The sequence below is a fragment of the Asterias amurensis genome, chromosome 2 (assembly GCF_032118995.1).
Source record: "Asterias amurensis chromosome 2, ASM3211899v1".
NCBI lineage: Eukaryota > Metazoa > Echinodermata > Asteroidea > Forcipulatida > Asteriidae > Asterias > Asterias amurensis.
In genome coordinates this window covers 28,656,045-28,671,874 of record NC_092649.1, presented here as the reverse complement: position 1 = coordinate 28,671,874, position 15,830 = coordinate 28,656,045, and the positions used below count along the sequence as shown (strand labels likewise).

The 15,830-nt window shown below is 39.2% G+C and overlaps 1 protein-coding gene across 7 annotated transcripts in view; it reads right to left on the bottom strand.

Annotated features, from left to right (window-relative positions):
- Positions 1-789: 789 nt before the first annotated feature.
- Positions 790-15,830, bottom strand: part of LOC139954582 (orphan steroid hormone receptor 2-like) — a 28,758-nt gene continuing 13,717 nt past the window's right edge. For 5 of the 7 annotated variants that reach the window (XM_071954454.1, XM_071954450.1, XM_071954449.1 and 2 more), the window contains 8 exons: positions 14,898-15,077; positions 14,296-14,430; positions 12,110-12,312; positions 11,494-11,633; positions 9,941-10,168; positions 8,765-8,943; positions 5,903-6,040; positions 790-5,201 (listed from right to left, as the gene is read on the bottom strand). In XM_071954454.1, coding sequence (XP_071810555.1) covers positions 4,912-5,201; positions 5,903-6,040; positions 8,765-8,943; positions 9,941-10,168; positions 11,494-11,633; positions 12,110-12,312; positions 14,296-14,430; positions 14,898-15,077 — 1,493 coding nt within the window. In that variant the 3' untranslated portion in view covers positions 790-4,911. The remainder of the gene's footprint in view (positions 5,202-5,902; positions 6,041-8,764; positions 8,944-9,940; positions 10,169-11,493; positions 11,634-12,109; positions 12,313-14,295; positions 14,431-14,897; positions 15,078-15,830) is intronic. The other 2 variants (XM_071954452.1, XM_071954453.1) reach the window with 2 other exon arrangements.

The window sequence follows — 15,830 nt, the reverse complement described above, 5'->3', positions numbered from 1 at the left end:
CTGCTGGTCAGAAACACCAGAGCTTGGCCACGACACCTTGCATGTCAAGACAGGTGTCAAGACAGGTGTCAAGACCTGGACTCGAACCCTGACTCTGCTGGTCAGAAACACCAGAGCTTGGCCACGACACCTTGCATGTCAAGACAGGTGTCAAGACAGGTGTCAAGACCTGGACTCGAACCCCGACTCTGCTGGTCAGAAACACCAGAGCTTGGCCACGACACCTTGCATGTCAAGACAGGTGTCAAGACAGGTGTCAAGACCTGGACTCAAACCCTGACTCTGCTGGTCAGAAACACCAGAGCTTGGCCACGACACCTTGCATGTCAAGACAGGTGTCAAGACAGGTGTCAAGACCTGGACTCGAACCCCGACTCTGCTGGTCAGAAACACCAGAGCTTGGCCACGACACCTTGCATGTCAAGACAGGTGTCAAGACAGGGGTCAAGACCTGGACTCGAACCCCGACTCTGCTGGTCAGAAACACCAGAGCTTGGCCACGACACCTTGCATGTCAAGACAGGTGTCAAGACAGGTGTCAAGACCTGGACTCGAACCCTGACTCTGCTGGTCAGAAACACCAGAGCTTGGCCACGACACCTTGCATGTCAAGCACAAAGCACTCCAGCTTGGTAGCTTCCAATGCTGTATAAATTTGATCTCTGTGAGAAGCATCTTTCAGATATTTTGGAGTACAACAAAACATCACATCCTTACCTGTCAAATGTCCATTCTCTAATCACAAGACAAAATTAAACGATCAAAATAGTAATATCATCTCTCTATGTCTTTCGTTTGGCAGCTGACTATGCGATAGTTTGGTTTTTATTATATTTTTCATCAGTCACATAGAAAAAAATGGTGGCATTATTTTTCAAAGTAAAATCATTCATACATAACGTCCATAGTAATATATACATACAGTAAAGAGGATATCGCATATGGAACAGGCTAGAAAACTTTGTACATAGGTGATGAAATTCATGACGAGTGCTTTGCACATCGGGAAATAAAGACACATTCTAAACAATATCTACGGATTAGGTGACTAGAATTTTAATAAAAGTGGTGCAATAGTTATGAGAAGTTCAACATGATTGGACTATAAAAAAAATTACTTAAAAAAAATGGATTGTCTTTAATTCATCTCGCTACAGTAATGTTTGAAACTCATGTTTACATTAAGGCCTTTGGGAATATTTGATTGTTCTATAAAATAAAATTGATGTTTAAAATGTATAACAATTGCATTTCATTTCTTATGTTGTCACTAGGAACGTGTAATAAGCATTTTACCTTTGTATTTGACAGTTAATACTACTTACAGAAACAATGGCTCCCCCAAAAACTTTTCAAAATGTAGTCCTCTGTTAGTGTTTTGTTTTTCCTTAAAAAAAAAAAAATTCTACACCGGGACCAATTTTAAAGACGTCGCAACAGACCAATTTTATGGGAGTGGAAAACTACTCCACAAAATCAGTCAACTTTACCAAAATGCCAAGCAGATGGTTTTGACACGAGGCCCCAGAATATTCAAGTCAGGAAAACAAATTACCGGGCGGAGGGTCATAGCTAGATCTGAAACAAACATTTGATTTTTCAGCAGGTACCTTGTAAAGTAGTGCCGGCCAGTCAATTTGTTAGTTACTCCTAATGATTTCATTAAATGAGCTTTTAGGAACATTATCCTCGGCACTAGAAGTGAATTTTTTTGATAGCCGAGGCAAATAACTGACATATTAATTAAATAAATGGAAATTTGCATCGGGGATAAAGAAAAATTGTGGTTATTACCCATTTACACCGATGTGTGTTAGCACTGTGTAATCAGTACTTTCCAGAGTTCTGTGAAAAAAAAAATCACAGACATGTTACCTGGATGGGATTCGAACTAACGACCTTTGCAATTCTAGAGCAGTGTCTTACAAACTAAAACACCGAGATTGCCCGTTAGCTAGAGGCAGTTCGAATTGCAAAGATTTAATAGATGGAAATTTGCATCGGGGATAAAGAATAACATTAAAAAAATCTGATTTCAGATAAAGGTCCGATATTTCTCATCCTCAAAAACAGCCAAACATAGAAATGTCCTTGTGGAATATTATGGACAGATACACAGACTTGTTAAATAACCAATTAAAAACAGTTGAATAAAAAAAAGCTTTTCTGATGAAGCATAGCAGTAGGCACACAAATTAAACAACAAAAAGTTTACATTTTTCCTTCAGCGTCTTATGGTAACCTTTTGGGTAAAATGATCCAAACACAAGTACGGGTAGTTGAAACAAAAGGCTAATCAAACTTTTTGTCCCATCTTGATTACCTTCTTGAAAATTCCCTCGATAACGATTCTGCAAGTTCTGCTTATATTTTAGCATTTCATCAACAACATCACAAAGTGACAATCGGTCCCCTGCAGCCAAACCTTAATGTTGGGAGAAAACTGCATTTGGAGAAAAGCTAATTTTGAAATTATTGGTTCGTAGACTGTTTGCTATTTAATCTTAGAAACTTTACATATTAAGAGCGACAAATAAGTTTGAAATTTTGTTCATAACAGGTTGAATAAGTTAGTAATTATTTAATTAACAGGATTTCTTTTATATATAAACTGTGCAAACAAGGTATTTAAACTTCTTGGCTGTTCGTAAAAAAAACGCAACTAGACCAACTAGGCGCATATCCTTTATTTTGGCACTTTGTGAAAACTTAATTCCAGGTTCTTGGTTTATTTTTTGCCATATATACAGCATTGTAGGTCAACAAATATGGCTCTTGGTGAAAATGTTTTCGGCCGAAGCACTCTGATTTGCCATTGTGCCAGCTGTATAATCACTGCAGTCACATGAACATAAAATGACAAAAGGTTTTTGGCACATCGTGAAATGCAGGCTTTCATTAAACTAGATGATTTTGAGAGCTTATTGCTAAAAAAAGTAAAACTTTGTTTCCACCTGATTTTTCATGTTTGTGGCACTTTGTGATGTTGCCGACGATTTTGACTCGGTAAAAGAGTTTGATTTGGTTCCCTTTCCAACTAAAGAAAGCAGTGTGTGTGATCGCAAAGGTTCTCAAAAACTTCAAAATATTTTCTAGACTTGCAAAGTTTATACCGGACTCATTACCTATGGGTTGCCGCTCCACTTTGTTTGAAGCATGAAATTTGAAAGAAAAAAAAATCTTGGGTCTTGATTCCATTCGTATAAAATAAATCCGTCAAATATTCATTTTCGCTTAGTTGATTAAGAGTTCTTAACACAAACAAAGCTTGTAACTCTACATACAAATTAACACCCAAGATGTAATACTGGCAATCATGACAAACTGTAACTTTCCACAACGTTGCAAATTGGAGTCAGTTCTACCAAGTGCAGTTAATAAGCTACTCGTTTATATATATACTTTTAAAAAACGTTAAAGAATGCAGCTTAAAAACAACCTGCAGCAGCGATTTATAATAAAATACAATGTGCACATTTGATGTTCACATTTGATGCCAACCTTTCCAGGGGGAAACATTTCTGAACATCTCTCCCTCAGAAGTGCTACGTTTTATCATGTACTGTACAATATTAACGACTTCAAAAGACCCCCGTTGACAATAAGGTTAGGGTATTCCGCACCCCTTCACTTTCTTTTCTCCAGGGGCTCCTCGAAAAAAACTATTCTTTACATCTTGACGGCTTTATATACAGCAACAGGAAAACAAACGAAAAACCCCAGATGAAGTATTTACAATATAAGTTCCCATAACTGGTACAGCTTGGGTATAAGATATAGGCATGGAATTACTTAAAGACCATGGCCTTTGATGCCCCCTGCTTTCCCTGAAAAGATATCACAGTTTAAGATTTGGCAATGTTAGTCCTCCTTACAAAACGAGAATGGCCTTGCTCTTACAATAATTAAATTCTAGGCCTGAAGTGGTTATACAACAACACAAAAGGTGAAATAATGGATTTTGAGAAAAGTTATAATTCTTAATCCTTTTTATCAATAAAAAAATTACGCTGGGGACTGCCATCAGAACAATGCGCAAAAGTTTTGTTGTGTGGGGTGAATGGTTGTAAGATGCCAGAATGACTTACTACTTGGCATGACAATCCACTGAAGATCAAATTCCTACAGGATTCATGTTCCTCCTTGGGGATGCCGAGCAATTTTCTTGGGAATGCCAACACCCATAACCCTCATACTGTCAGACCATTCATTATCTTCACTGTGGTTTTGAATGAAAGATAAACTACGCCAGCCTGTGATGCACTTGCCTTCATGTCTCGTCATGTGAGCCAAAGCATGCCTGCCAAAGCAGTACGTTTTGGCCCATTCAATTGAGTCTGTACTTACAAGAAAGAAGAAGTTTAAAGTGGTGAATGCATCGACACAGAACACACACAGCTGTGTGCAGTTGTGTCCACATACAGAACCTGTAGTGTAGTTGAATGGTTTCAAAGAAATGGTCGGTCAAAAACAATTTTCTTTTTTTAAGTGTACCTAGAAAAAGGGTTAAGAACGGCGAGTATTTTCTATGGTCGAAATTCAAAAGCTAGATAATCTTGAGATGCTCCCTCCTGCTTCAAGGTCTTCCTCAACTTCATCTTGTAACATTTTTTTTCAAAAGACCTGTTCACTGGGAAAAGAAACTCAAAAGTGAGGAAAGATGAATTCATTTCGGTCTTGTTTTTTTTTTTTTTGGGGGGGGGGGGAAGGTTCAAAAATAAAAGCAGTAGTTATCCCACGATGAGGTATTTTCAAGAAGTATTTACTCAAAAGTGAAAGAAAATAAATAAAAATCAGATCCATCGCCGCTACCCAAGCCACCTTCATTGGAATTATAGATCTTGAAGACGTCTCAGGTGCTGTAAAATTGTCCAATGTTTGGTGTAGTTCATGATCCACCCGCTCTGCATTCTACTGTCCAGCACTGGTGGCTATCGTGATCTGCGCGTTATAATCCGTCGTCTCCATCCGTAAGATATACGGGATGATGCTATCAATCTGGACGTTGCCGATGAGACCAGCGAAGAACAGCTCCTCCATGATTCCCGGGTTGAGGAGACGCAATGCTGGCAGACGTAGGAGGAGCTTCCCAAAGCGGTCTGGGTCATTGGGGTACGTCTTGGTCTCATACGCCCTCAACTCGCTCACCGCTTTTTCCTGGAATTTCTCAATTTGCCGAGGGTTGGTGAGCCCCGGGTGATCTGGAAATATATTATTCGAGTACATGGAGTTAAGTCAAGTAGAGTGGGGGAAAACACTCCAAGTAGGGAACTGGAGTTGAATAAGGGAGTAAGAATAGACGACCAGGTTTAAACAGCCATTTCAAACCAGCAGGTTCATGGCCATGCAATACATGACCCTGCAAGGTCATTAAAGGGCCATTAAAGACCGAGTCACCAATTTTAAGTTCCCATTCATAAATAACTTTCCATTAACCACATCAAAAAACCTTTGAGATGTTGAGAATAAATCTGACAGTTTAGCCTCAGCTCGCCTCTTTATTGAAATGCTATCCATGTTGAGTACAAAGTAGCTCTTAGTGTAAGTTATGTGCTGGCATGCTCAACTCTCAAACTAACGGCGATCACATACAAGTTTGGTAAGTATAGGTTGCCCACTTCTTTCAACTCCTGTTTTCTCAGGCCATGCTTTAACACTCCACACTATGTTTATATCGCGATATGAATATATATTTTCATGAATACATATGCAATATCGACTTCCCGACATAGCAACATTTGCACACATAGAAAACGTTTACACACAAAAAACACGTCTCCCTGGGTATACTCGTCTACAGTGCTGTAATTCTCGACATGACACCTGTTCTAAACTGCTCGAACAAACCACACAAATAACCTCACTATAAGTAAGGGAAATCTTTTGAAGAATTTCTTTTCACCTGGACTGAAGAGGACTGCAGCCTTGAGGTAAGCAAACTCCGATGAGTCCATCTGTAGCTTGGTCGTTACCGAGACAAACTCCTGCAGCTTCCAAATGTGTTCCATGACAGCCTTGACCCTGTCTGCTGAGAGCTTGTCTGTGACCAGGAATAAAGCACATTAGAGGTTACAAGACCTGAGGCACAAGCCTCCACAGGGAAATCCGCAACCCTTGAACGTTCGTCTTAACGGAGTTTACAGTGACCCTCGATAGAAAAAGTAAAGGGTGGGTCATAGATTGGTAAGAACTCCAAACTTACTTGATGAGATCCAATGCAGCTGTTGATAATATAAACTATTTTTAATTTTGAGACTGGAGAATCCCTTCGAAGTAATATAATTTGAAAATGTTTTAACCCCCACACACACTTGAACCTGAGAACGGATTATAGCACAGATCTTTCCTCAGATTTTGGAAGTTTGGAGTTCGTTCGCGAATGCTGCAGTCAGAGATGCATGCCATTGGTACCCACTGTCGCCTCACTAAACGCAGGATGGATTAAATATTGACGAGAAAATATCAGTTTTGGGGGCTGTTTTCTCAGCAAGTAGACACTGTATTCAGCTGAAGCTTTGACACTTTGACGTTAGTAAGCATTAAGTTGACAAAAACCAATCTATGACCCAACCATTAAAGAGATACTGTGTGCCTTAAAAATGATTTAGTATATCATTTCATGGCTGGCAGTAGTCATCAGCACTTCCTGCTTTGGCTTGAAGGAAAACTCAAGCCAAATTTTGAAACTGGAATTTCCCTTTACTCCCATAGAACACTCTTTGCTTACTAACACACCCCAACTGTTGAATATAACAGGAACACCCATACATACACCCAATGATTAGTGTAATTTTAACCTCACTCTCAAGACTTTCAAGATGGATTAGCTTGAATATATAGCATTGAATCTCCAGGCATTGATTTCTTATTTCAGTCTTACTGTAATCTTCACAGGTCTAGTCTTCATTTCCACACCCAGCAACCTTGGCCCAATTTCATAAAGTCTGTAAGCAAAAAAAACTTGCTAAGCACAGAAAACTCTTGCTCAGCAAAAATAGATTACCAGCCAAAACACCGTACATTTACCATTGGTGTGATTAGTATTCCACTCATTTCTAGCTTAGCAAAGGATTTTACCAAGCAGAATTTTCTGCTAAACAGCTTCATGAAATTGGGCCCAGTTCTTTGTGACAAGTTCACAGTGAATTCTGAGATGGGCTTGAAAGTTATACATTTTGGGGAGTAAAATTGTCTCCAAAATAGCTTATCACAAAAGTGGGTGTGCCCCCCCCCCACCACAAACCAAATGAAATAATTTTAGCACAAACCACTTCTGAGATGAATTTAAATACAGGTCTATGAAATTAAGGGTGCCTTTAAAGCAAGTTAATGAGATTGAAAGGTTAAGAATTTAATGTATATGACACCACAGTCAACAGGCCCGATACCATGGCCCTTGGTGCCCTTTTGCCTTGGTGCCCTTGATATGCTCCAGTAGAAATTTACAATTTCCTCATAGGGTGCCCTTATGAGGAGAAAATGGAGAAAATGCCTTGGTGCCCCTTCCGTTTAAAAAAACGAGGCATACAGGCGTGCAGTCATGCCCCAACTTAATGGGGTGGTACCAATAACTCCTTTGGAATCTGGATAAGTTTGAGATAAACAAACTTCTAGTCCGGTAAAATTCAGACTAAACGCTGTGTATTCTTAAGGCATTTCCCCCCACCCATCAGCAACTCCAGCCTTGTGTAGGGAGTAGGTATAATTTTAACAAGTCTACGCATGATTCTAAACCTATAAGAAATGGGTGAGTTAAGTGGGAGGGGGGTTGGGGTTTGGCAATGGGGGACCAGTTAGTTTCAGGACAAACTCAGTCAAAGATTGAGCTGGATTAGCTTCTGCAGTGATGTTGTGAGCATGCTGGAAACAGTATCAGAGATCAAGATTATTTTTGAAAAATCTGTGATGAAAAAAAAACATCATCGGAACAAACCGAGATTGTAGCATGCTTGGTATATAATGTCAATATATTGTCTCTGCGTATTATAGTAGTAGGTATCGTCGTAAAACTTGTCAATTGCATGCAGTCCTTGAAGCGTATACAAAATGTTGTCTAGGCTGGTGTACTAGCTGAAACCTCAAACCATACTGAGTAGGGTTGGTGGGTTGGTTACCAGACCCCTCTGGATCTCTCCATCCATCCACCTTTTTGAATGAAAACCTTCGATTGTACTTTTAATACTAACACAATTCCTACACAAATTGATAAGACTTTCATTACTATTCTCTCCTAACAATTTTCAATGCAGAGTCCGTTTAAAAATTAATGTTTCTGAATCTATGAAAATCCAAATAATTTCAGCATGGCTCGCATGTATTCGAGCCAGTCAAATTCAAGTAAAATTTGCTTTGGGAATTTGCTAGGGCAGAGTATCACTGTATGCCCTAGGACTCGAACCAAAATTGATGCTATCAATCATACAACTCTCTTCTCTTGTGCTGATTTTTAAAGAAACAATTTTTTTGCTGCAAATTTTTTGATTTAGATTTAATACCAGTTTTTGATTGAGGTTTTCAGGTAATACACATGGCCTTCAGGCTCGATGAATGTGGCTACGAAATTAGTACAGACTAAATGCTTCCAGGTAGCTACTTCCCAAACTAGCATCTGGAAAATGAGCATGCATATATTCATGAGGCGAGGGGGAAAAAAGGCATGCACGTCAGTTTGGATTGATCCATTTGAAAAAATGAAAATTTGGTTTTCTTTGGGATGTCCAGGGTTTAGGGACATTCCTCCTCATCATCACCCTGCAGAAGCTACCTTGCTCAAGGGGCACAGCACACAAATTGGCTGCGGTACCTTGCTGCAGACTCGTCTGAAGGTGGTTGACGATCGCCGTCAGGATCGTTGAGAGCGCCATCGTCTGCGAGCACTGGGCCAGGCCGAGGGTGAACAGCTCACTCCAGCACTTCTGGACCATCGTTACGTTGGATTCCGGACTGCAGAAGAGGCATACACACACAGGTTATTTGGTTATATGGCTAAACTAGCTAACAAATTATTTTAAAAATTGTTTATAAAAAAGTCTGGTACAATGACTTGCTTACTCACAAGTTACCGCCTAAATATGAATTTAAAAATAGTTAATGGCTTGACGTTTTGACCCAAGCAGAGTTGTTCCCGAAGGCTAAATGACAACACCACAAACATGAACGGAGAAGTAAGTGAAACATAAGCAGTGAAGTGGAAATACACTAATAGAAAGAGAGAGAGTCAGTCAGAGAGCACACAGAAAAAAGCAAGTGGTAAACAAAGAACTGTAAATCTGAATTCCTCAGACTTTAGAGATGAAACATGGCTCAGGGCAAGCTTCCTTATAGCAACTTTAGATGAGCAAACCTTGGTACCATTTGAGCCATACAAATTCATTTGAACTTCTGTGTTCACCGGCTCTTTCGTTACTCTGCAAAAGCTTGCCCCTAATCATGTGACATAGCATCTGTCTCATAAGACAGAGGCGTACAAATTTTAAGTGGTCAATTGTGACTATTAAGCACGTCACTTTCCCACCCGAGTAATATGCCTGTGTTATTTTTGCCTGTGACTCGGGAAAGTACTGAGTATACAGTGCTAACACACATCGGTGTATGGGTAAAAACCAAAATTAATATTATTTATCCCCAATGCAAATTTAACATCTATTATATATCGTTGCGGTACCCGCTGCCAAAACATAGGATTCGAACTGATCTAGCTACCGGGCAATCTCGGTTGTCTAGTTGGTAAGACACTCCCTCTAGAATTGCAAGGGTCGTGGGTTCGAATCCAACCCAAGTAATATATTGCCTGTGATATTTTGTCACAGGACTCGGGAAAGTACCGAGTATGCAGTGCTAACACACATCGGTGTATGAATAAAAACCAAAATTAATATTCGTTATCCCCGATGCAAATTTAATATCTATTATACCAGTCATTTTGGATTCTGATATTTACCCTAAGAGCTGAAATGCCTGGATATTTCTAGCCCAGTGCATGGACAGGAAAAGCAGCCTTGAGGCTGATTCACAGATGTAGTGCACGTTGAGGAACTGAGGCATGGGGGACGGTGTGGTCAACTTGAACTGCATATGGGATTCATTTAACATGTTCCCCTCGATCTTGATGAACTGTTGTTCTCCAGTGCCGCCTTGGTTGTTACCGCCATTGGCCTGGTCCGACAAACTGCACATGCGGAAGTAAATGAGTCGAGATTTAACTTAAGAATGACATGCTTGCCTCGACCCTAAATCTCTTCACAAATTTAAACAAATCTTTCAAGGTGTTGGGCATAACTTGTTTGCTTTAGTTACCTCAATAAAAAGGAAACTTGCGTTGAGTCAAGAAAAAATGGTCTAAAGCGGACTTGAACCTGCAACCTTCATATTACATATTAAAGGAACACGTTGCCTTGAATCGGGCGAGTTGGCCTATGAAAAGCATTTGAAAACCGTTTGTTATAAATGCATATGGTTAGAAAGATATTTTAAAAGTATATATAATATTCTACACACAAATATGCCTCGACAATGCATGGTTTTCCATATATGTCATGAACTAACACGGCATGCCATTTTGTGGAGTCAAGTTTTTGACTCCATAAAATGGCCAACAGTGTTAGTTCGCAAAGTAAAAGAAAACCACGCACTTTCTAGGCATGTTTGTTTGGATCATTATATTCGACTTTTAAAACATCTTTCTAACAACCAATGCATTTCAAAACAAATGGTTTCAAATGCTTTTCAAAGACCAACTCGATCGCCCTAAGGCAACGTGCCCTTTAACAGGCAAGACCTCTACAAACTGAGCTATCTAGCCATAATGTTTGCAGTCTAATCATTTTGTCAATATCTTTGTGAAGTGGTGCCAAAATGTCATGGAATTGTGCATACTTTTTGAAAAAACATTAAGTTTGCTCGTTACAAAAAGACTTAATCCTTAAAATTAGGTTAGTATCTCAATAGACTTTTTCCTGGTAATATACACCATGTTGAATCTGTCCAGGGCTAGTCAATAACTTCTAACAGGCATTTACCAGATTTGTTACTAAACTTCATGCGCACGTCTCACGCTCTGCGCCAAGTGCATGTTTCATAAACACTGCACCATGGCATATTAAACATGGTACATATACTATGAAAGGATCTGTTTGTCAGGCAGTATCTTTTTACATCGAAGGACCCTTTTTCCATACTAGATGTATTCCCTGGTTTTGAATGAACGGCAGTGTACGAAAAGGTAGTTACGGCTACGGATTTGGCTAGATCACAACCTCATAATGAGTTTAACCACAGAACCTCCTGAGCAACACCCACAGCAATAGCCACAGCCATATCAATCAGTGTACAAAAAGGTAGTTACAGCTATGGATTTGGCTAGATCACAGCCTCATAATGAGTTTAACCACAGAACCTCCTGAGCAACACCCACAGCAACAGCAACAGCCATATCAATCAATTCAAATACGTACAGCCATAGTGGATGTGAATCTTTGAATACTCTTTTGTTACCTGATTTCAAGAGCAGAGCTACCATCGCCCCCTTCCACTCCTGGCGCTAGAGCTTTGGCAAGAGTATCAAAGGCTTTAGAGATCTGGTTCGGAGTCTGATTGACGCCCGACTGCACTGATGTTTCTCCATTCGGTACCATCTACAAAACACAAGTAAAGGAGTTCCAAATAAGCATAATAGACTTACAGGCAGGGTGTATAAGAACAACAGTAACCTCACTTGGTGTTTCCCAACATTTGCAATAAAATTTAAAAGAAATTGCAAATGTGAGCTCAATTTTCCATCGAGGTTGGTGGAAAATAATGAAAGAAAAAACACCCTTTTTGCATAAAATTGTGTGCTTTCAGATGCCTAAGACCTAAACCCTTTCTCAGATTCAAATGATTGGGTGAAAAATTGCATCTTTCTCTAAAACTTCATTTTCAAAGGTGGTTGTATCTAACATAACAATGTTTTGTGACATCAACAGCGCTCCTGTGCTCTTTACCAAGTAAGTTTCTATGGCCTTTAACTTTTGAAGTAACTACCCAAAATAAACAATGCCTTTTAAAATATCAAATATTTTAGTAGAAAGTAAGGGAAATAGATAGGGAGGTCAAATCATGATTTACATACCGTCTGTGCATCGCCTGCTTGTCCCGCTTCACCGGCTTTATTCATATTAGCCAGTGACGTGACCACGCTGGCCAAGGTACTAAGGTCTGTGGTGGTGTCTGTGGAGGCTTGAGAAACCACAGCAGGGTTCTGTACATTCAGAAGGAGACCCTCCTCAAACAGTTTTGTCTTCTGCATTGGGTAGGTTGGACTTCTGTCTTGAGCTGGGCCAAACAAATCAAGATATGAACATGTACGAATGAAAATAAACTCAACCTTATTCCTGACTATAGACCTTATGCATTGATTTCATCCAGCCACCATCTTAGAGGTAAAACGATGACACCACAAATAAAAACACACATATATGTACGCGCGACACATGGGTTTGGCCAATAAACGGCCGCTTTTTTGACCTACAGGTGAGGGGGCCCTACTGAGATGACATCATGTGCATAAGGTCTATTGGAATAATTACGTACATTATTACAGGCATTAGTGGGAACTAGTATTAGACCAGGAAACATTTAATTCAAAGTGTTTATGACAAAATAAGAGATACTAAACCATTTTGTTCCTGAACTATTTATCACTACTTTGATTTCTCATAAAGTAAAATCTGAATAACTGGCTTTAGTAGTGGCTATGGTCACAATGTTGAAAAGCTTAGGATACCACCTGGAAAGCGGCCATACCAAGGATCACCTTAAGGGGATGCAACCTTTTGTTCTAAATATCAAGAATAAACCCAATCTATGCTTATCGTTCCCTACATGACTGAAAAAAAGACCATTTGAAAATTAAAATGGACAGGTCTGAAAACTGTCCAGTATTCTCATCAATAATAGATAAACTAATAAAGACAATTCAACACGAATTAGAATCAAAGTTCACCAATAAACAACCAGAAACAAAACAAAAGCAGCAATCAATGTTAAAGCACCCCATGGATAGTTGCTGGTTAAGAGAAAATGTTTTTAGACAAGCAATAAAACCATTTCAGATTTAAAGACCAGCTTGAACGGAAAGGGCAACAAGTAATCTTCGATGTAATTCATTTCCAATATTGTGTAAATCAATTAATGAAATAGAGTTCACATGAAAGTAAACAGGTTTTTCAGTTGTAGAAAACCCAATTCTTTTCTGGAGCTTTCCAGAATTTTTTTTGAGAAAAACCCTGTGAAATCTTCTCCCATCTTATATCATTTGTTAGAGCTCCATTTTGTATAGCCGCTTTGTTGCAAACACAAAACGACATCCCACATGCGTGAGTATACTCCAGAGGAGGTTACTGCACAAAGTGGCAAGATGGCATAGGAAGATAATGACGTCAAAGTATTGTCATTTTGATGCAAAACCTTGAGGTCTATTTGATTATTAAAAAAATGCAAAAGTGTAATAATATCACAACAGTTAAATGATTATTTAACACATAAACAAGTTTACTTAGCATTCCAGTCATTAAAACTGCTCGCTCAAGTAGCTATTTATAAAATGCAAGAACAATTGATTATTGTTATCTAACGGTATTCCAATGAAATTTGTAAATTTGAGTTAGTAGTAAAAAAGAGCAAACATATTTTAACAACATATATTGGGAGTTGACTGAGAATGTGTTAGTTGAGAAAGAGAACAGCACAGCAGAGATAATTTTAATCAAGCCTTGTTTTAATTGACATGACAACGGGAAAATGTATTAAAATTGTTGCAATGAAAAGAAAATGTAGTTTAATTATTTTGGGGTTGGCGTAAAGGAAAAACTTACAACAACAAAAAGAATTCCCGTTAAAAACAGAGTAATCACATCCCCCATACACACAGGTAAAGCATTAACCAGAAAGCAGGATGATTTAAGCAGATAAACCCATACCAAGCCACGTTGAGGTATTGCGGACACAATACTATGGCACTTTAGGTTTGGGTAAATCTAATCATAACTCCACCCAAACCAAACAGTGCAAACCAATAGTGTCCATAATTTTTCAAAAAGGCTAAAGGATGAGTCACACTGCAGCAATAACGAAATCGATCACGACGCAAAGAGAACGCATCCTATTGGTTGAATGGGCGTGTGTGTATTCTGCATGAAGCAATTCAACAAATAGAATGCGTTCTTTTTGCGTTGTGATCGTTATCGTTTTCGTTATCGCTGCAGTGTGACTCGGCATTAATTCCTTTCCATCAAATAAGTCATCCTACATTCCTACCTGTAATGAACGTCGGTGTCGCTGTGAGAGGACTCCTGATGTCCTTGCGGATGTAGATCTTCTCCGTCGAGGCCGCACAGTTGCCGGGCGACTTCTCTCCGCGAGCTTTGAGAGGTGTACGTTCACACTGCACTACTGGGGGAAGGAAGTGTCCCAAGAAAGTGACCAATTTTCAGACTTGGTTTGCACGACTGATGAAACTGACCGAGGGACACATTACATTGCATCAGGGACCAAAGTCATAGAGCTGCAAAGGTGCTAAGCACAGTGCTATTCTGCATAGCAGAAACCAGTAGGTGTTCCAACTAATATATGATGTTTGTAAACTTTTCAGCTCAGCAAAATTAACACTTCTACTAAGCAGCTCTTTTTCATATTGGTCCCTGACCCAAAGTGTTTAATAAATTCATACCAATTTTCTGTAATTTATAAACTTACTAATTGTACTGTTGTTTTTTTTTCAATTATAATGTGTGTCGATGGTGGCAATAAATGGAACTCTGAATGGTTCTAAATTCTCAAGAAAAGAATAATAATAATAATGCATAAATAAATAAAGCTAATCAAGTGACAGACATTCCACCCTTGATTATACTACTCACATTCCGATTTCATTCCAACAAGCAGGCATTTCTGAAGCCGGCAAAACTGGCACCGGTTGCGATGGTGTTTGTTGATTGGGCAGTCCTTGTTGCCGCGGCAACTGTAGCCCAAGCTTTTCCTGATGCTGCGCTTGAAGAAACCCTTACAGCCCTCACAGCTGATGGCCCCGTAATGCCGACCTTGATGGAGACATAACAAATTGATTAAAATCAATTCTCAACAAGTAGGATTTGAAATCTATGATGGTAACACAATCTAGTGAGGACCAGGGGCCGATTTCACAAAGGTCTCAAATTGATCGTAACTTCAAATCAATCGTAGTTGCTAAGTAAAGTGTTATGTCACAATACAAATCTCTATGGTGATACTGAAAATTTGATTTATGATGGGTTTGACTGCTTTGAGAAATCGAGCCCTGGGACCAATTTCACAAAGAGCTAAGATAGATCGTTACTGCAAATCAATCGTAGTTCTAAGTAAAGTGTGATATAACAATGCAAATCACCATGGTAATACTGACAATTTTGTCTTGCGATGAATTTTATTGCTTTGTGAAATCGGCCCCAATTTCATTGAGCTGCTTAACCACAAAAAGTAGTTAAGCATAACAAAATTATGCTTACCAGAATAAGGTTACCAGTCAAACTACCATGCTACTCATTTCTAATTAGCAGAAAGTTGTGAAGCAATATATTTTGCTTAAGCAGCTCTATTGTCCCAATTTCATGGAACTGCTTCAGCACAAAAGCTAGCAAAGGTTACCAGCCAAAATACAATGACACATGTACAATATATGACTGGTATCCTGCATACTTCTGCTTAATAGAAATTTGTTTAGCATACTTTTCTGCTTAGGCAGCTCTGTGAAATTTGGCCCAGGGCATAGTTTTATGCCACCACAGAAATCTGCACTGACAGGGACCTGTAAAGAC